The sequence below is a fragment of the Aethalodelphis obliquidens genome, unplaced genomic scaffold (genome assembly GCF_003676395.1).
Source record: "Aethalodelphis obliquidens isolate GAN/ISIS:26980383/991018 unplaced genomic scaffold, ASM367639v1 scaffold8, whole genome shotgun sequence".
In the NCBI taxonomy this organism is placed as follows: Eukaryota; Metazoa; Chordata; class Mammalia; order Artiodactyla; family Delphinidae; genus Aethalodelphis; species Aethalodelphis obliquidens.
In genome coordinates, this window is record NW_020837952.1 from 61841395 (window position 1) to 61862877 (window position 21483).

Consider the following 21483-nt stretch of genomic DNA (forward strand, 5'->3'; position numbering starts at 1 on the left):
GCGTCCGGAGCCTGTGCTCCGCAACGGGAGAGGCCACAACAGTGAGAGGCCCGCGTACCGCAAAAAAAAAAAAAAAAAAAGATGTGAGCCTTTTGATTACGAACTTCTTTCTCACAGAGACTCCAGGAATTACCATTAACCGTATGTACTTTTCTTGTTTGTTTTTTCTCACACAGGGTTACCTTCCTGCCAACGTAGACCGAAGACCAGCCACGCTCCAAAGAAAACAGAAAGAATATTTTGCTTTTATTGATCACTATTATGATTCTAGGACGGATGAAGTTCACCAGGACACATACAGACAGGTGGGGATACTTCTTCTTTTTCTTGTCACTTGAGCCACTCGGTGACGTCTGCCTTCTTGGAGGAAATGGTTTATCTGGTAAGTTCCTGATTGGGTCACAGATCTTTATTTTCTAGTAAAGAAATAAACTTGAAAGCAAATAATGGTGAATTCCCGCTGATGCTAGCACCTTGCGCATCTCCAGTTCCTTCTGCAAAAGTGGGAAGGGGGCTCTTAATTGGAGCCACAGAACAGGTAGCCCAGACCCCTCGCCGTGCACTGAGATCCTCCTCGCCGACCCCCGCCCCGCCCTGGGTGGAGGGTGTCTTGTGACTCAGCTGTCTCACCAGAAGGTCAGGAGCACACGTTTGTCTGGGTCGGGTCCGACGTGTGAGTCCCCTGGGCCCCGTGGGCCTGTCCGCTGCTGCTGTCAGGGACGTGATGTAGGTCGAGGGGAGCCGTGCTGCTCGGCTTGGTTCTGGGGACACACAGTTCAGTCCATGGCAGAGGTGTAGCCAGCTTATAAGTCTGCTATTTAGTTTAATACAAAATGGGTATAATTATGGCTTCTTGAATAGTCAGTTGACAGTGTGCATGATGGGAAAGATACTTAAAATTGATTTACGGTTCATGGTGTATCCAGAATTTGCTGTGAGAATCCCTCGAAGCCTTTATAATTCTCGTCTTTGTAATTTGTGAGAATTCAGAATGGTTTGTGCTGCAGTTGAACCACCTTTTGGTGGTTAGGAATGGGTAGCACTGCCTCGTATCCTGACATGAACTTCTGATTTCCCTGATGCGTGTCAGTATGGAGTATTTCCTCTTGGAAACCCGACCTCTAGGTGGATGAGAGTTGCCGAATTTTTCCCGCTCAGATGTGGGATACCCACATCTCCTTGTCAGTTTGGTGTAGCGCTGTCAGAAGGTCCAAAGACAGGCCTTAGCGCTGATTGCTGACCACAGGTTCTTTAAGTTAAATGGATTGCTGAAAGGCATCTTCCCCACACAGGCACGTGGCAGCTCTGCAGGAAGAGTGACTCGTTTGGGGGCGGGGGGAGATGGGGCCGGGGACCGCTTCCGTCACCTCCCAGGGCGGGGCCTTCTCTGCGTCTGGCCCCTGCGGCCCACACTGGGGCTTGTCCTCTGTTTCCCACCCGGGCGGCTCCCAGGCCACACGGTGCTGCCACCCGTCACTCTGGGAACCTGATTTGTGATACAGATCGCATTTGGATTGGATTAGGGAAATACTAGCTTACCTGGTTTGTTTTTCCACTTCACTGGTTTTAGGCAATGAGTACATTTGGTATTGTGTTGCATGTATTTTTGCTGTGTGTGGTTTTTTTTTTAAAATTTATTTATTTACTTTTGGCTGCGTTGGGTCTTTGTTGCTGCGCTCGGGCTTTCTCTAGTTGCGGCGAGCGGGGGCTGCTCTTCGTTCGGTGTGCGGGCTTCTCGTTGCGGTGGCTTCTGTTGTTGTGGAGCACGGGCTCTAGGCGCGTGGGCTTCAGTAGTTGTGGCACGCAGGCTCAGTAGTTGTGGCTCACGGGCTCTAGAGCGCAGGCTCAGTAGTTGTGGTGCACGGGCTTAGTTGGTCCGCGGCATGTGGGATCTTCCCGGACCAGGGCTCGAACCTGTGTCCCCTGCATTGGCAGGTGGTTTCTTAACTGCTCCGCCACCAGGGAAGTCACTTTGCTGGTTTTTATTCCAAAAAAGACGCCCAAAGGATGGCACGAGCGTCTATCAGCAAGATTTACCAGGCTGCATTCTATTATGAATTTCTTGAGGGAAAGTTAATTAAAAATGGGTTGCATAGATCTTTATTCATTACTGTGACAGGTAATAAAAAGCTCCTGTGTTGCTGTGAGTCCCCCACGTGCTCCTCCGTTACTGTGATGGAGCAGTGGGAGCTGTGGCAGCGTCTCCCGTGGGCCTGCTCGCTTTGTGCTGTGCCCACACGCCTCTTGGAGGTGGGCCCTGGGCCGTCCTGGCGCGGCCGTTTCAGGCGCTCTGTTTAGCTCAAGGTGGAGCCGGCCTGGGTTTGGGGCTCGGGCACCCTGGTCTCTCCCCGCTGCCCGCTCACGGTGTTTGACCCATGAACTGACCTTAGCCGGCCGTCTGCCCCGAGGGGTGTGGCCCGGCCTTCCCACAGCACTGGGAGGCCGCAGGGGGCCAGGGTCCCCTGTCTGCTTCCCTGTCCTTTTTCTGTCCTCTGTTCATTTGAGTTCTGTGTTTACTCTTTGGGTGAAGATGTCCCATCCACAGCACACAGAGTCGGTCAGAGCTAAAGGTTCATCTGTGTGTCCTCCCCGCTCTGCGGGTTCTGCAGACTTCGTGGCCGCCCGACCGGCTCAGTCCTGTATGGGGGGCGGGGCACACAGAGCCGCTGCTGGTGTGCACCATCCTGTCCCCCAGCGAACGCACGACGGGCAGCTCTTCTGTCATGTGGGCCGTGCTGGCCCTCGGCGTGCCGGGGACAGACGCGTGCCCACGTGACTCTGATGGCATGTGATCAGTGCTCTGAGGGCGACCCTAGGGGACGCCCTGGTCAAAGGCTGAGAAGGTTCAGGGCTCCCGCTAGTGGCCAGCTGCAGCCTTCCGACCCCACCAGCCTGGAATGTTCCCTCCTGTCCTCCCCGTCCAGGCCTCCTTCCCTCAGCTTGCTAGATTCCTCCCCGCGTTGCTCGGTGGGCTTGAGAATGCTTATTTCTTGCCTTCTCTGATGCCTCCTCCTCTCCTCTCTAACTGTCCTTCTCACTCTCCCTGCCGCCTCATCGTCCACGCTCCCTCAGCACTTCCGTCTGCTGGCCCCTGGCCCAGCTCGTACCCTGAGCAATCTCATCCCCTCCCTTGGTACCACTGATGGGCAGCTGATTTCCAGGTTCTCCCCTGAGGGAAGAGCTCAGGCGGGAACCTGTGAGTGCAAAAACAATTCCCACGTCTCAGAGCCGTGCAGCTGATGGAGCTCTGGGGGCTGTTGGTCCACCTTCCTGTTGGATCTTCCCCAGTAGCCCTTTGAGGGACGTGGCAGGTGTCTAATAGGCGAGGATGCTGAGCCCCAGAGCCTGGTGAGGGACCCAAGGCCACGGTGCTGGCGAGGCAGAGTGAGGAGACTCCCAGGCCCTGTGGATCTCAGAACCCTCGTGGTCACGGGCAAGGACGGGGGATGAACCTGAATCGTAGGCTCCCCACGGCGTTAAGATGTGCACGTCTTCCCTCGGCCTGTTTGGGCCATTTTCCTGGGTTGCGTGGGGATGGTGATAGCGCTGGCCGCTGTGGGGTGCTCGTGTAGGGCGTTGAGGGCCGGCCTGGATGCCAGCTCAAGCCCTGAACAACCGTACTTGGTCGCGTCTTGAACCCGCAGCTGTGCTGCTCCGCGGTGTGGGGGACTTTGTCACGACTCTCATGTCAGATGGTGGTCAGGCGGGGATCGGCTGATTCCACCAGAGGTTTTTAAATGCGTCCTCTGAAAAGTGCCCTGGGTCCCCCAAGGATTTTGTAAAGTGGAGAAAACTGTGGCCGGGGTTCGAAGAAGGAGCCGTCCCAGTTGAACGCTTGTACACTGTTGATGTGCTTGAATCGCCCCCCGTGTCAGAGGCTGGAAATCAGTGTTTGCTAATTGCTGTGGATCCTGTTACTGCACAGCCGAGGGCCTGCTCTGCCCCTAATCACGCAGCCGCCACTGGGCTGGAAAGCGTGGAACAAGCCTGTCGTGCTAGGACCGGGGGCGGGGAGGGGGGCCCAGGCAGACGGAACCTGCCTCTCCTCCATGGGAGAACACGTGACACAGAATTTGTCTTCTCAGAGAGAGCAGAACGAGACCTGGAGCAAATCCGTTGCTGTCATTAAGCATCACCCTCTAATCATAATGCCTGTCATGATGTTCAGCATCTTTTAACATACATGTGTCTTTCTCCTCCATCTGCAGATCCACATAGACATCCCTCGAATGAGTCCTGAAGCGTTAATACTTCAACCCAAAGTGACAGAGGTAAGAGCTGGGATCCGGAAGTTCCCTTTCTTGGAGGGAGATGGGTGCCCACCGTCCTAGTGGCTCTCCCCATGGCAGGTGTGGGGATGGCCCCTGGGGACAGAATCGCCAACCGGAATTGCTAACTGTTCTTTAACTATTTTTATTGTGCAGTACTGGTGTGTACAGAAGAACTTAGTTGGAGTTGTGTATGTAGTTTACACTCCCGAGTCCACCACCCAGTTTAGAACCGAGACGCCCACTCGAGTGAGACTGATAGTGTGGAAGCCACCTGCTGTTCTCACTCGTCTCCAGGCCCCTCCCCAGGAGATGACCTCTCTCCTGACCCGTATCTGTGATTCTTCACGCCTTTAACACGTCACGTGACACTGGGAAAGCCGTGTTCTGGAGCCGGATCATTCCTCTGTGTAGTCTGATCTCTGCAACTTGGCTTTTTTCATCTACATTATTTTCTTAGATTCAGCTAATCTCTGTGTCTAGTTATTTAAATATTCCACACTTTCTGTTGCCTTTTTTCCTGTTGGTGGACATTTGGGTTGTTTCTGTGGTTTGCTATTGGGAATAGTGTTGCCTGGAAGCTGCACGTGCAGTTATGCAGATGCCCCCTGGCAGGGATTTCTCAAGAGCATTTACGAAGAAGGAAGATTGTTGCAAGGTTGGCTGTCAGCCTGTTGAACTTTCCAGATGACGTCAGGACGCTCCCCAGTGGGTTGTCCTGATTCAGCTCTCTCCCCTGTAGAGGACCAGCCGTCCTAGTGCTCACACCCCTGCCAGGTCTGGGTGTTGCCAGGCTTCTCAAGTTCTGTCTCTGGTGGGCATCCTTCACTTTCCTTTCTCTGATCACGCGTGGAGTAAGCATCTCTTCGTGTATTTATGTGCTTCTGTGTCCCCCTTCAGGGAAATGCTTGTTCCCACCTTTGCCTGATTTCTTGTGTGGTTGATCTAGTTGTTTGTTGGTTGTTGATCTTTATATATTAGGGATTCTAATTCTTTGCAGTTTGTATATGGCAGATTCCTCCTCCTACTCTGTGGCTTGTTTCTGACACTTTCTTCTTGATGGCTGTCGTGATCGGAAGTTCTCAGTTTTCGTGGCAATGAATTTACCCATCTCTTCTATTAGGGTTAGCTTCCTGAGGAGATCTTTTCCTACCCAGACATCCTCAAGCCATTCTCCCTCCCTTATTTTCACCTCAAAGTTATAAAGTGTTAGCATTCACACCTGTTTTAATTCATCTGTATCTGATGGCTGTGTGTGCTGTGAGGTGGGAATCCAGCTTAACGTTCTCCCGTGGTGGCCGGTCCAGCTTATCTCCCCACGTTTGCAGTGTCCCTCTGTTCATGCCATTTTCACATTCGCGGAGATCTGGTCTCTGTTTTGTCCCAGTATTCGAGTTACCTTCATTCATTCAGCTTCACCCTAAGTCTCAGTATTTGGTAGGAGGTGTTCACACCCCCTCTTCCTCTTCAGAAGTGATCAGGTCATCTTAAGGCTTTGCTCTTCCACGTAATTCCCAGAGTCAGGGGGCCAAGTTTTTCTCTCTCTCTCTTTTTAAAAAATATTTATTTATTTTCCTTATTTCTTTTTGGCTGTGTTGGGTCTTAGCTGTGGCGTACAGAATCTTTTTGTTATGACGTGTGGTCTGCTCAGGCTTCTCTCTAGTTGCGGCGCTCGGGCTTCTCTCTAGTTGTGGCGTGCGGGTCTTCTCTCTCTAGTTGTGGTGCACAGGCTCCAAAGCGTGTGGGCTCTGTAGTTTGCGGCACGTGGGCTCTCTCGTTGAGGCACGTGAGCTCAGTAGTTCTGGAGTGTAGGCTTTGTTGCCCCGCGCCATGTGGGATCTTAGTTCCCTGACCAAGGATCGAACCCGCATCGCCTGCATTGGAAGGCGGATTCTTTACCACTGGGCCACCAGGGAAGTCCATCTCTCTCTCTCTCTCTCTCTCTTTTGTTTTTTTAATTGAAGTATGGTTGATGTACAATATTATATGTCACAGGTGTACAATGTAGTGATTCATAATTTTTACTCCATTATAGTTATAAAATACTGGCTATATTCCCTGTGTTGTACAATATGCCCTCGTAGCTTATTTTATACCTAATAGTTTGTACCTCTTAAACCCCTCCCGTGTAGTCCCTCTCCCCACTGGTAACCATTAGTTTGTTCTCTATATCCGTGAGTCAGCTTCTTTTTTTATTATATTTACTAGTTTGTTGTATTTTTTAGATTCCATTCTTATTGGTTTTTAACGTGTGTTTGACTTGAGATTGGAATTGCACAGAATCTATAGGTCAATTTGGGAGAATTGACATCTCTATGAAATTTAGTGTTCATTTTCATGAACATGCTAATTCCCCATTTTTTAGGCCATTCTTTAATGCCTTTCAGTGAAGTTTTAGAAGTTGTTCCGTAATAGGTCCTGTGTACGTTTTATTAGATTTATTCTTAGTTGTCATATTTTTTGTTGCTATTATAAATGGCATCTCTTTAAAATTGAATTTTCTCATTGTTTTAAGTGTTTGTTTTGCATCTTGATTGCTCCAGTAAATGCACTTTTAAACTTTGATATCTCTTGTCTGTGCAGTAAGTTTGTTAAAAAGAAATTCAGGATTATTAAAGCCAAAGTGCTTTAGATTACAGAACACAAAAGGAGAAAATTAGTTTTCCACAGAAGTAGTCATTTTGAGGTGCTTGACGGGCGTCTGCCGCCCCTCGGTGGGGAGGTCGTCGGCGGTGCATCGGCTGCCCCCTGTGCTTGGCTTTCTCTTCGTGGTCCAGGTTGGGGCTCTAGCTCCCTCCCTCACGCTTGCATTCCAGCAGTAGGAATGCGAAGACACAAGACACAAGACACGAGGGAGAAGAGCAGCCCCTCCCATAACATAGGTTCTGAGAGAAGCTGCTTGTAGTGCTTTGGCTCGTATCCTACGTGCTTGTCCTTGGCTGTATAGGACCAGGAAACGTCACTCTGATTTCACTTGGTCTTGTGTCCCTATAAAGTCTGGGCTTCTCATGACTCGGGAAGAAGGGTTTCTGCCATGAGCGTTTCCCCCAGTCTGTCTGAGCTTTGGTTTATTCGTCCAACAGGTGATGCCCGCTTCTGCTCTGGATGTCTTTTCCCCCCTCCCTTCCCCTTCCCCTCCTCCCTCCCCACTGTCCTCCTTTTCTCCTGTCAGCATTATTGACGGCTAATTGACACACAGGAGAATTCACCTGTGTTAAGCATACAGTTAGATTAGTCTTGACACCTGTGTGTAGGAATGTACCAGCCGCTGGAATCATGGTGTGGACACTTCCATCGCCCTGAGAAGTACCCTCGTGTCTCTTTGCTGTTAATCTCCCGTCCCCTCCCCCTGCCCCTGGCAATTGCTGATCTGCTTTCGATCCCTAGACTTTTGCTTTTAAAGCATTTCACAGAAAGGGAATCATACAGCTTACAGACTTAGCGAGTGGCTCCCCTGACCTGGACAGGGCGTGGACGTTCAGCCCTGCTGTTCACGGCACCGCCGAGCAGGGCCGTCTTCCGGGTATGTGTTTGCCCAGTCACCAGTTGGTGGGTACTGGGGTCCTTGCCAATTCTGGGCCATTACAAAGTACATTTGCTCTAAACCTTCACGTATAAATCTAGGTAAGGCATCTGTGTTTTCCCCTCTCTGGTAAGTGCCTAGGTGTGGAGTTGCTGGGCCGTATGGTATGTTTATACACTTTCTAAGAAACCTCCGAGCCCCTTTCCGGGGTGGCCGTGCCGGGCCGCCATGCTTGGGGCGCCTGGTCGCTCCACATCCTTTTGTCGGTTCTTGGGACTTGCCAGCCTTTAATTTTAGCTGTTTTAAAAGCAGGTGTGTCGCGGGCTGTTACGGGGTCACAATTCGCATTTGCCTGCTGACTGGATGTCGAGCAGCCTTTCATAGGATGATTTGTCACGCTCAGAGCTTCTTTGCTGAAGCGTCTCTTCCATTTTTCGCTCACTTAATTGCTTGAAAAACCTTTAGCCCGCCTGTCCCCTGGCCTCCCTTGGACCTTCTGAGTCAGACTCCTGGGGTGGAGCCTGGAAATCCCCACCTGAAGGGAGGCCACCGAGGGAGGGAGGGTCTTTGCGGAGGTAGGACCTCCTGGGGTAACCGCTAGAGGCTGCGCCACCTGCCCTCCCCAGGGACCTGGGACCTGGGGCCCAGCTGCTCCTGGGTTGGGGCTGCTCCCCGCCTGTGCTCTGCTCTTCTGTCTCCGCTGCATCTGAGCAGACCTTCTGTCTGTCTCGTTTTCAGTCCTCACGCAGGTGCCTCAAGCGGCGCACGGCACAGAGCAGCTGTGAACAGGTACTTGTTTCGTGAACAGCTGTCTGGATTCCTCCTTCTCTCACCTGTGACCTCAGGTGTCTGGTTCGGAGACGCTGTTCCCCACGACCCTGGCTGGTGTCCCAGCCCCTCTCCCCGGCTTTCACTCACGCTCTGGCTGTCTCACGGTGCTTGTCGTCCAGTAGGATTTGTCTTCTTGTTGGTGAGGTCTCACCCCCACTGTGCGTCAGCTCCCTGGGAGCAGGGCCGTGGCTTGGTGCCTGGAGCGTTGCCTGGAGCCTCATGGGACTCAGGAGGTTTTGTTGAAACCAGTAATTAATCTTTTTATCCAGCGCTGTTATTTGAAAGTAAAATTCGTAACTTTTTTGCCACTTGCTCTTTTTATCCTCTGTCCGCTGTTGAATAAACTCAGCCTATTACTTGGGAGAACACGGACTGGGACCCGAGGCCCTCTGGCCCTGTGATTGGTGCAGGGAGCTCATGGGAAGAAGCTCTTTCAGATTTCGCAGCTGGGCCTTTTCACTTGATAAGTTCATCATCTGTGGGGTCACTTCTCCGTAATTGTTATATTATCTACCCTCTGGTTATCTGCTTCTTAGGGCTGTTTCACAAATTAGGGAAAATAGATGCTTTTTCCAATTAGCCGTGGAGAAGTGATGTCTCATTACATTTAAACAGACACAGAGGATAATGAAACACGCAGGCCTTTTAGACACATTATGTACCGTTCTTCCAGTTGGTGTGATGAGTTTTCCGTGGCCCTGAAGGATGGTCATTTTCCAGGAGGCAGGTGCCAGTGGAGCACAGACGTGTTCATGCTGGACTCCTTCCCCGACTGTGAACTTTCTGTAGACAGACTTCCCGACCGGAGCCTTTGCGTGGAGAAGCGTGGGCCCCGCGGTGGACGGGAAGAAAAGCCTGCTTCCGAGGAGCAGGCGTTGGCTCTGTCCACGAGGATCCGGGCCAACCTGAAGAAGGTTTTGGCATTTGCATGTGCCGTTCCTCTGCCTGGGGGCCCCTCCCCAGCCTACTCTGCTCGGCAGCCCGCCGAGCTTGCCAGCACCCCCTCTCCTGCCCTGGCTGGCCCACCGCGCCCACGTGCTTCCCGCGTGTTGTCCCGTGTCTCTGTCCCCTGAGACTCAACCAGCCTCCACGCTGGTTTTGGCCCCCTCTGGTGCCTAACGGACATTGGTGGGCTTGGGTGGGTGAGTCAGCTGTCTCGCTGGGATTCCGGCCGTGGCTGTCTCTTCTCACGCTGCAAGCTCCCCAGGGCACGGCCTGGGTCTTTCTTCTCCTGGGGCCGGCATGTAGCATGGTAAGCGCTTGCCAGATGTTGGCGGGACGCATGCGTTAAACACGCACTCCTCCTGGTGTGAGCGTTCTGTACCGCGGGGCCCTGAGCCTGGGGCGCTGCCGGGGCTCAGTGCTCCACGAGTCCGCGTCTTCTTTCTCCTCCTCTCTTCGTTCGGTCTCATAATTCATCTTTTTTTTTTTTTTTTCTTCAGAGGTGGGGATGCATTTGTGAGAGCCTGAGAGATACATATTTGTTATAGAATCAGTTCATTAAACTCTTCTGGTATATATTTTGGGGATCTAATCCATAGATCTTTCCTTTTTTTGTCCTTTTGGTTTTATGGTAAAATAGAGCAGAAAGATTTCTATAATATATATGTCCAATTTAAAGAAAAAATTAAAAATTAGCTTCCATATACCCACTGTCAGGCTGAAGAAATAGAACCAGACTGGCGTCATTGAGGTCCCTTCTCTGTCCCTCTGCAGCTGTGTCCCTGTCCCCCAACAAGTAACTGTTCCCTTGAATTTTGGTTAATTATTTTCTTGCTTTTCTGTATGGTTTTATGACACGAGTTTATGTGTGTGTGTGTGTGTGTGTGTTTTTCGCCCGTTTTTACTCTTTGTTTTTAGTGGAATTGTGCTGTCTGTACTCATTTGTCATCACTCTTTATGTTACAGAGTTAAGGTTCTGAGCTCCACCCACCGATGCTTGTCGTGTAGTTCATTTTCACTGCTGTGTAGTATTCCCTCGTGTGTTCCTGGTTTATTGATCCAGTCCAGTGTTGATAAGCTTCTGGGTTATGTTCGTTCTTGTGCTTGTTCTCAGAATGTTGCCGTGAGCATTCCGAGTCCCTGTGCACAGGTCTGAGGGTTTCTCTGGGGGGTGTACGAGGGAGTGGCCCCAGGGGCCGGTGGGGAGTGCCCAGTGCTGCCCCCTCCCCTGCACTGGGAGCTGTGAAACCGAAAGGCTCCCTGACTGCCTGGGTCTCAGGGTGCTGTTCACTTCCGATCCCTTCACTGCTGATCACGTTAAGTATTTTTTCTTAGGTTTCTTAGGCCATTTGATTTCCTCTCTTGGGAAATGCTTCTGCCCCTCTTTCTACTGCATCTTTTTGTTTGTTAGTTTATCCTCCTGATTGTAGGAGTTCCTGATATAATCTGGATACTAATTCTTTTTTGGAAACATATGGATACATATATCTTCTTTTAGTTAGTAGGCTGTTTCTTCACTCTCCTTGGTGTGAACAGCAATTGCTAATTTAACAAAGGCAGTTCAGCAGTCTTTTCCTTTATGATCAGGCCTTTTTGTGTACTGAGACATCCTTTCCAACCTCACGATTTCAAAGAAATCTTATATTCTAAGAGTTTTAGAGTTTTGCCTTTTACCTTTAGGACCGTAATCCATTTGGGATTGACTTTGCGTGGAGTTTGACACAGCAGCCCCATTTCTTTTAAAATCCCCCACGTGGATAAGTGGTTGTGCCCCTTGCCCTCATGAGCTATCATACAGCAGCTGTGTGTGGGCTCCTTCTGGGCTGGCGTCTCTTCCCCTGGTCTGTCCACCCATCCCTGTGCCGTCTTCATCCTGTCTTGGTTACATGGTCTTGATGTCTGGTAGGACAGGCCACCCAGGCCTGGCTCTTGTTTCTGGGCTACTCATGACCTTTTGCTTTTGAAGGTAAATTTAAAATCGTTGTATTTCATAGAAATCTCAGAAATTACATAGAATCTGTTGAACAGTTGGAGAACATTAACACTTTGTTTTTGCATTTAGTTATTCTGATCTTTTAAACGACCATACCTCCTTAAATATATTACACAACTTACTAAATTTATTCATAGATACGTTTTAAGCAAATAGCGTTTTTAAAATTTTTAGTGGCATTGTCTAATTTTTTATTGACAGTATATGGAAATGCAGTTGACCTTTGTAAGTTAATTTTGTATCTGGCAAACTTACTAATCTCTTTCATCAATTCTAATATTTTGTGTGTAGATGTATTTGAGTTTTGAAAGAAGTTAATCATATTACTTATGAATAACGATAGTTTGGTTTTTTTCTTTCTGTTCTGTATATACATGCTTGGCTTTTTTTTTTCCCGCTGGCCAAGACTTCCACTACAGTATTGAATATTAGTAGTGAAAGCAGACATCCCGGTGTCATTCCGATTCTAAAGAAGTCTTTTAACATTTCTTCTTCGACAGGATATTTACTGTAGATTTTATAGATACCTTATGTTAAGGATGGTGCCTTGCTTTTCTCATCGTTTTAAAATCCTAAATTCCCGTTGAGATTCATCATGTCCTTTCCCACGTGTCATCGAGAGGAGAATAGGTCTTTGCTCCTTTATTCTGTTGATATGGTAGATTTTATCAGTGGGCTTCCTAGTATCGAGGTGACTGTACATTCCCGAAATAAATCCAAATTGGTCAGGATGGATTTTTTTTACTGCCTCGTGGGATTAAGTGTCATAACATCTCATGTGCCGAACCGCCAGGAGGGGAAGCCTGGCCTCTCTTTAAATGGAAAAATGCCCTCTGATCAGTGTCTGATTCCTCAGTTGTGCTTTGATACGTTGTCCCATCAGCTGTGCCGAATATTTGGTCTGGTGACGTGTGTGACACTGTGATGTTTTGTTCGAAGGTGTTGTTTCTTTTCTGTACTTCAGTTTTGAGTGTGATGAGACGTCTGTACTTTGCTAACCTATCCAGACAACTGGCTTGAGCACAAGATGTGGGACGTAAATCCCCACGTTTGAAGGGGGTGAAGGTGGAGTAATCACAGCCAAATGTGGCGTTGTTGCTTGTTCCGAGAGTGCTGCGTTATTCATTGTGTTGTAGACCTATATTCAGTGTGTACTTTATGTGGTATCTGGGTGCCTGTTAATCTACATTTTACATTTGTTATAAACTGTTATTCTTGTTTCATTCATCAGATGTTATAATTCGTATGGGGGAAGGTTCCCTCAATCCTGTTGCAAGCACTTGTGTTGTAAGTATCTCTTCTTTCTGAGCCCACACGGCTCCTGGATCTCGGGAGATATAAATCCCACAGCTCTTCTCAACAGAGCTGTATGTTTTGCAGCTCCTCTCGTAGAAATTAACTCCACGGTGCTCTATACGCTGTGAAGTCGTCTTGCCGATGCATATGGTAGAATTATGATGTTTTCACATTTCTGGAATCAGGTTTTCTTCCTAAGTAATCATCAGCACAGCGACATTTTCAATTTCAGTTTCAATATATTTCATTTCTTAGAATGCAAAACGTCTCAGCTCCCCGAGTGCCCTGAGTTACTGGCATCCTGGTCCTGCCTTGGGGGCATGTGGAGGGCCTGTGATAAGGTTTACACAGTGAGGACAGAAAGAGCTGCCAGGAGGGGGCCTCCTGAGCCCCTCCCCAGAGCCCTCTGTGGGAGAACGCTGGAGCTTTTTAGGAAAAACCTGGCATGACGCGCAGGTTTCTGAAGTTGGGCAAGCAAACTGGGGATGCCTGTCGCATTTTCATTTTTTTTAGCCCTGATGGTAATAGTAGCAAGTATTTTAATTATTGTCGTTGAGTATAAATTGCTCTGTTGTAGAAAAGATACTTCAGGAAGAGTTTAAAGTTTGAATGACTTTTAATGAATTCTTCCTCTCTAATAAAGACAAGAGTGTCAGGAATGTCAACAGAACTTTAAGAGCGAATAATAACCAGTGCGTATCCATCGCTATAGCCGTCTTGGATCGTTCTGTGTTTTCATTAAACACATCCACACACGGAGGGCATCCTTTCTTTATCGGCAGATAATACCTCTACTTAAACCCACAGCACATTCATTTAAATGGGAGTTAATGTGCTGTGACAGGTCTGACCCCCTCTCCGTGTCTGTTATTTCTTGAACTCCCCTGCGTCTGCTAATAATAGTCTTGTGCAAGTGAATGCATTGTTTTCACCTTTCCTGTGACAGCTGTTAATGAAATACCTGGAGTCGTGGGGACCGTGGCGCCTGAAGAAGCGCCAGTGGCCAACTGCTGGGCACGTGGTGGCTGCGGTGGGCCCCGTCCTCGGCAGCATGCGGCGGAGGCCCTGGGGCACAGAGTCCGTTTGTGTGGTGCCAACCCTGCTCCCGCTGTGCGTGGCCTTGGGGAGGATGACCTGGAGGCAGGGTCGTCTGTGGGGACACGAGTTTGGAGGGGACACCGAGCTGCTGAGGCCAGCCGGCTCACGGTCTGGGAAGCCTCTCCTTCCTGACCTGGACCTTCGGGCGCCTTGCGGCCAGGAGGCCCGCATCCCCGACTGGCCGGCACCCCTCCCTGGTGCACCTGTGGCCCAGCTGCCTCTGCCGCCGCCTTTCCCCTGGGCCCGGGGTGCTGGGCTGACTGCACGGTGAAGCCCCGCAGCCCTGGCTAGAGGGGGCTCGTCCTTGCAGGGGGGCTGCAGGGAGGGTGCAGACTGGGCTCCTGCCGCGTGGCCCGCCCGGCCTGTGCCATCCCAGGGTCCCCCTCCGTCTGGAGTCCTGGCCCGGGGCTGCTGGCTTTTGACCCCTGATGTCAATGACCCATCACCTCTTCCCACTTTGTCTTGGGGGACTCAGAGCGGCTCTGGCCTCTGGTCTGTCCTCTGAGCCGGGCCTGAAGTTGCTCTGAGGATCTGGGCATGTCGGGGCCCTTGGAGATGGGGGTCCCGGCAGTGGGCTGGAGCCGGCTGTCCCCACGTCGGCCCTCCTGGGGCTGTGCCCGCTTGGTGAGGTGGCCTGGGTGGGGAAGGAGGAGTGGGTGTCCTTTGTGAGGTTCCTCTCTGTCGTTGTAGCTGAGACTCGGTATCAGAGGCCCTGGAGAATCGGATGGGACCCGGGGAAGGGGGCGGGGCAGGAGGAGAGAGTGTGCTCCCCGCTGGCCTCTGCAGACACGCCGGGGGACCCTGTGTGTAACTCGTACACCTTAAAGCATGTTACAGTTTGGGGAAAGCGGTGCACAATCAGTGGCTTATGTTTTGTTTTGTTTTGTTTTGTTTTTTAACCAGTCTGAGAGCAAAAGCTTAGAAATGGCTCGATGCATTCATTCTTTGCAAAATAACCGTGCCATTGTTTGATGCAGGTGTAGAAGTCCCTCAGCACGGGCCGCTCTGCGCTGGGGCCGGGATTGCTGTTGCTCCGTCAGGGTCTCCGTGTCTGATCTGGGGAGAGCTCATTATGACGGCGGCGAGGGCAGGGCACAGTGACCTCAGGGGAGCCCTCCCTTCACGCTGCTGCCCGAGTGCTCGCACGGTCGGAGTGCCTTCCCGGGCTGCGTGGCGGCCTTGCTGGGAAACGAGCCGAGGGGCTTCCAGAGGGAAGCAATGGGGACCCCGGGGCCCATGGGCCTGTGTCGGATTAATGGGTGGGGGAGTTTTTCAGTGACGCTAAGTGACTTCGGCTGGAATCAGTGCTACTTTTTGTGATTTCAAAGCAAAAGCAAAGCATGCTCCTATGAAGTGATTTAAAACAAAAGATACAGAATAAATCAGTCAGTGAAAAGGAAACAACAAAGAAAAAGAAACGCTGCACCCTTGCAGCTCGGCTGTGGTTTCCGATGGCAGGCGGCGGCCTCCTAATCGGCATCACAGCCTGGTCTGTCGTGACTGCCTCTCTGCCCACAGCCTTTAATGAGTAAGTTAACTGTGCCGCCGATGGGTTTAGGTCTGTCCCGGGTGTCCTGCAGCAGCCCTGTCTCCCGGGGCCACCGAGTCCAGTGTCCCGCTCCCGTCCCACTGGCACCCGGGGAGAGGGTCCGGGAGCAGGGATGGGAGCGGACAGAGCCTGGAGGCTGAGCCAGCCGGACAGCTCAGGGAGGGCACGCAAGGGGCAGACGTCGGAACACGTGGTCTTGGCACATGGGTCCCGGAGGCTGGAGCTGAGGGGGCCCGGGGCACGGCCAGGGGCACGAGGGAGCCTCGCTGCCTTGCGGATCCTGCAGCCCCTGCCCCAGCCAGCGCCCTCCCTTCAGCCCCCCTCAGCTGTGGGCAGGTCAGGACTCGGGGTTACCCCCCATCCTTTTGGGTTCATGTTTTCCCAGTGTCACCAGGCATCCTCTCTGTATGGAGATCTCTTCTACATTATTACAGTCAGTGGAGTTTTTTCCTTGGAAGTCTAGACGGGGCTCATCTCTCTGTCAGCTTCTGCCTGCCCCTCAGCCAGATGCTGCTTCCTGTTTGGGGCTGGGGTGGCTGGTCCCAGAGCAGGGCTGGAGGGGACGCCTGGGCCAGGGGACTCACCCGCGAGGGCAGTTGCGGGGCCTGGGATGGGTGGTTGGCTTGTCTGGGGTGGAGCCTGCCTCGGCCTCCTGGTGTCCTCAGCACGGCAGGACCGTTACCATTGGTCCTTGTGATCTGTGAAAACCTCAGGTTGAATTTTTCTTATTAATTACTTCATAAGAGGAGGATGACAGTGGACCCATGATTCCTAAAATACTTGAAATTACATAAATCATTGATCCTATCTAGAGAATTGTTCCTGTTATGCGTGGGGCGTATTAAATTTGGATGTACATACTTGCTTTGTGAAAGGGGTAGAAGGGATGGAGATGGGTGATTTGGGGGGAGAGGAAGCTGCTCCTTGAAACTGACGAAGATAAGCTCTTGGAAGAGAGAGGCTGAAGGAGATTTAAGCAAGTGGTTTACCTTTTCTTCCCCCTCTCCCGCCCAGGATGCATAAAGCACGGGAGTTGTTCTTACTTTGTAAATTAATAGCTACTGTTACAGGGAAATAACGTGCAAGAGGCGAGAGGCTCTAGGTGCAGCCTCCTGGCTCTGATTACATGAGGAAGTAGGAGCGCTTGCCCAGAGCAGATGGCAGGCGAAGGGCACGCAAGCGTCAGAGCCGCCGGGGGTGTTATTTATTGGCATCGAAGCTGTGAGGGCTCCAGGTCTCGGCAGCGGCCGGGTGCCTGTGTGGCATTGGGGCACGTGGGCATGGAGACGGCTTGCAGGTGGCATGGTCCCCGAGGAGGACAGTCGCGAGTGCTTTGCCCGGCCTCCTGCGGTAGATTCTGTTCACTCTCGGTCCTTGACTTGTGGCCTGGAAGCGGGGAGACCTGTGTGTGGATAAACAGAAAGTTCTCTGTACGTGGAACCAGGCCGTCTTGCGAAGGCCGCTGACCCTGCTCCTCAGCCACGCGTGGCGCCTGAGCCCTGCGCCGTCCTGCTGCCTCTTGCCGTGCCTGTCTGTCTGTCTGTCTGCTCTCTAGGAGGCTCCTCTTGTTGCCTCCTTCCCTCTGAACAACTCCTCGTCAGCCTCACAGCCCTGTTTGCTGTCGCCTCCTCTCCGAAGTCTCCCTGCACCAAATGCCCCCACCTCCTTCCCCTCCGTGGAGCTGAGTCTCCCCTCCCAGGCCATTTCCCATCTTACACAAGTGGGGGACCTTGAGGTCCTGACTGGCTGGCATCTGAGGAGCCAGGTCTGGAGCACTGCTTGATGGAGAAACAGAATGGGAAAAGCCAGTCCCAAATCCAGGAGACACCCTGGGTGTCGTCTGTCCAGAGAGACCCCAGGGGGGAAGGTCCAGGTGCCCCCTGATGGCAGAGAGCTTACAGAACAGAGGGGAGCGAGGGCTGAAAATGGAGGGTGGGGGACCTTACTCATATACACGTCCATTCAGCCAATGGAGCTCCATTCAGCTACATGGCCAGGACCGAGGGCACAGAAGTGAGCGAGATAGAAGAAGACCCTTCCTGGGGGGGTGGGGCTTCCGTGGAAATGGGCGGGGCTTCTGTGGAAATGGGCGGGGAAGAGGATCTGCCGCCTCAATGGGGCGTAAAGGATGCTGTCTTCCATGAGAAGGGTTTGAGCTAAGATCTTATACTGAAAATCATGGTGGCCATGGGAAGTTTGGGAGAAGGGCATTCCAGGCAGAAGGAACAAGTAAGTGCAAAGGCCCCGAGGTAGAGACAGAAGTGGGCGCAGTGTGAGGGGACCCGGTGGAGGCCACGAGGGGTGGTGGAGTCACGGCTAGGGGTCTGCTTTTTCCCTCAGAGTCAGGGAAGCCCCGGGGCTGGACGTGTGACCTGATGTGTTCGCATCTCAGCAGCCCCTGCGCCGCTCCATGGGATGGTGAGTACAGGTGTCAGCAGGGCGACCAGCCAGGAGACCGGGGGCTGCTGGGCCTGCCTCGGGGGCCTAGGTGAGGGATGGAGGTGCCTGGGGGCACGGTGCTGCCCATGCGATCTAGGCCTGACCTCAGGGCCTCATGGCCCCAAAGCCACGTCTCTGTGGTGGCAGAGCCGGGATTTGCACCTGGTTTGCAGACCTCCAGGGACGTGCTCTTCTCGCCGCCGCAGCCTGCCTGCCGCCTTAGAAGCCGCTTTCGTTTTATGCTTGAGGCACCCGGCCCTTTATTTACACATTACTGGGGTTAAAGTTGTAAAAATATAACTTCCAGGTTATCCAGAGAGATCAAGTAGAGTTAAATCTAAGGGATTTGAACTGACAGCTTGCCTTAGCTAATAGGAACTCTGAATTCTACATTTTTCCTCAAAATAATACAGTGCACCCTTTCCAAGCGCCTTAACATCAAGGCTGGCGCCAGCTGCCAGAGGCCTAGACGGCTGGTTTCTCTCCTTGTGGACGGCGCCGTGGACGTGCCTGACCTCTGCCTGTTCCCTGAGGGGGATGCTCAGCGCGCCCCCCCCCCCGCCCCCCGCCCATGCCCTGCAGCCTGGCTCCGGGGACTGATGGTTCTGGGGTTCTCTCTTTGGGCTTCTTGTGGAGTGTTCGGGGGAACTAGTTCATCTCAGGACAGCCTGCTCTGGACTCCCCACAGGAGAAGCTGGGCCAGTGGAGGCTTTGCTTTGGGCCTGAGTCAGGAGCCCCGGCCAGCCCAGCCCCCCTGCAGCTGTCTCGGGCCTTTCCCGGCACCAGGAACAGTCCATTCCAGTCGCCTGCACAGGTGCTGAATTGTTTGCACTGGACAAGACTCGAGCGCCCCGGCCATTCCTCCCAGGGTAAAGCCGGCCACGTCATCTGTGCCAAATGGCTTCTCTTGGTGCCAGGGCCGCCGAGGGCAAAATGGCATTCACGCTTGTGAGCAGGTTTAGGAGTGTGTGTGTGTGTGTGTGTGTGTGTGTCACAAGCCCTCTGAAAGTGTGAGGCTTGTTAATGGACTCCCACGGCTAAATTACCACTTGCCAGGAGGATGAGATTGCAAAGGAGGAGGGGAGGTCTCTGTGCTCCGGGCTCTGGCGTGTCCTTCAATCCACATGTGCGCTCTCTCTCTCTCTCTCTCGCTCGCTCTCTCTCTCTCTCTCCCACACACACACACACACACACACACACACACACACACCCCAAACCCCTGCTGCATGGACGGCTCCCTGCTGGACCTCAGGCAGGTGCAGATAGAGCTGATGCAGACTTTCCTCACCAGGAGCTCATAGTCTTTTCTGTGTCTTTCTTACTATAAAATTCTAATTTCTTGGTCTTCTCTTCTTTTTCGATTCATGTATGAAAACAACTCTTTTATCCTAAAGCATAGCAGTGGTGGCCCTTTCTAGGCTGTACAAGGCCCCCATTTAGTCAGACCAGCAGGGTGGAATCCTGGCTCTGCTGCTCACAGGCTGTGTGACTTTGGGGAAGTTGCTTAACTCCTCTGTGCCTCAGTTGTCTCCTCTGTATTAGTTATGTCTTGCTTCATAACAGCATTGCCACAAACCTAGCGCCTTAAAACAACACATATTTATTCACATTTGTTGTCTCAAAGTTTCTGCGGCTCAGGAGTCTGGGCAGGTCTTAGCTCAGGATCTCCGCAAGCTGCAGTCAAGGTGCTGTCTGGTCCACAGCCTCATCTGAGGCTCCCCTAGGGAAGGGTCTGCTTCTAAACGCCCCTGGCTGCTGGCAGAATCTGGGGGCTTGTAGGCTGCAGAGCTGGGGGTCTCGGGTTCTTGCTGGCTCTCAGCCCCACTCAGTTCCTCGGCACGTGGCCCTTTGCATGTGCAGCTCATACCTCAGAAGCTGGCTTCGCGGAAGCCAGCAGGGGAGAGTGTCTCCTGGCAGGCTGGGTTATGGTCTTTGGATGTAATCCTATCCCCTTGGCTGTATTTGGTTGGTTAGAAGCAGGTCACAGGGCCCTGCTCAAACTCCAGGGGCGGGCGTCCCAGGACGTGTGCAGGTGGACCCCCTGCCTGCCGGTCATCTTTGGCAGACTGTGCAGCGTTGGATGGAGGTCTGGCAGGGCCCCAGTGAGCGAGGAGATGCTCAGCTGACCTTCGCTGCCCCTCCTGCCCTCGTGTGGCCAGCCGTCCGGGCCTCCCCTGCCTGTCACTGCTCCTGCCTGTTGCGTGTAGCCCCCATCCACCCTCCCCTGCTCCTGGCCTGCAGGGCTCCAGGCCCCTACGGAGCTTCCTGACAAGCAGTCCTGGGGTTCTCCTGCCAGCGGAGCCTGGGCTGAGGGTGCCTTACCCTCCCAGCCTGTCCGCACCCAGGCCGCCCCCTGCATGCGCAGCCCTGCCGCCCGTCCCTGGGCTTTCCTCGTGTACACGCGGCCGGGCGGGGCCGTGGCTGCTGCATGTCTGACCTGTGACTGAGAGGTGCTGGGGCCCGAGAGGGGTTCCCCTGCAAGGACCCCGCCTGCTCGTGTCCTCTCGGCTGCCCGCCACCCTGGCTTGTGGGGTGCTGCTCCCCACGTCACCGGGGGTGGTGAGCCTGATGCTGCAGCGTGAGGACTCACCACCTGGTGCTGTCTGTGGGAGACAGCAAATGGCGAACGTCGCTGAATGATTTTGGTCTTTTGATCTTACTTAAATATTCAGTGCTGGCTGGAAAGCTGTTGACTTAAAACGACAAATGTGTATGGATAGAGAGCATGAACGTGTTGCTCACTCAGCAAACATTTACCAGGTGCCCCTGTTACAGGTGCTGGGCCGAGCTGCCGCCTGATGAACGGGTGGTTCCGTTGTGGCTCAGTTGGAAGAACCCCAGTGACGAGTGCTAGGGTGGGGTTTGGGCGGTGGCCTGGGATCTAGGGCCGCTCGTGCCCTGGTTGACCTCCCCCGTCTGGGCGCCAGGCCCCTCGCTGTAAATGCCGGAGCTGGTGGTGACTTGGGGGTGTCTAGACCACAGGCCCGGTGATGTGTAGGAATGTAGGCAGTATTCGGAGGGGTTGACCTCCTTGGGTACAAACATGCTTGGCTTTGCAAGGTCGGCCCGTTTGGAAATGATGTGAGTCATCCTCTGTTGGCACGCTCGCTGGTGCAGCCTGCGCTGGTGGGAGGCCCAGGAGGGCGGCGAGGCCTGGCCCAGTGGCAGGAGCCCGGGGTCGGGGAGCTGGCGGTGGGTGCGTCACTGAAGGGGGGCGGTTTGGCTCAGTAGGGACGCTCTGCTGGGTGGGGGACCCGGGGAGGCTCCCAAGCAGGAGCGCTTGGTTCTCCCAGCAGGCTGGGAGGCACAGGTGGCAGCACAGTCTCCATCGAGGGCTGGGGCTTAGCTGGAAGCCAGGTAAACAGGGGAGGGACAGGCTCTCTAGGCAGCGAGCCCGGCAGGAGGTGTCAGCCTGGTGGGCTCAGCGCAGCTGGAATCTGGGAGCTGGGCGGAGAGGAGGAGAGGACCGTGAGGCAGGGGCCGGACACGGAGGCGCCTGTGTGTGTGTGTGTGTGTGTGTGTGTGTGTGTGTGTGTGTGTGTGT

At 53.0% G+C, this 21483-nt stretch overlaps 1 protein-coding gene across 1 annotated transcript in view; it reads left to right on the forward strand.

The window, feature by feature from the left end:
• Window positions 1–21483, forward strand: part of TBC1D22A (TBC1 domain family member 22A) — a 313594-nt gene that overhangs the window by 111847 nt on the left and 180264 nt on the right. Inside the window, exons 6-7 of the mRNA XM_027108023.1 lie at window positions 177–305; window positions 4209–4271. Of these exons, the coding sequence (XP_026963824.1) occupies window positions 177–305; window positions 4209–4271 (192 nt within the window). The remainder of the gene's footprint in view (window positions 1–176; window positions 306–4208; window positions 4272–21483) is intronic.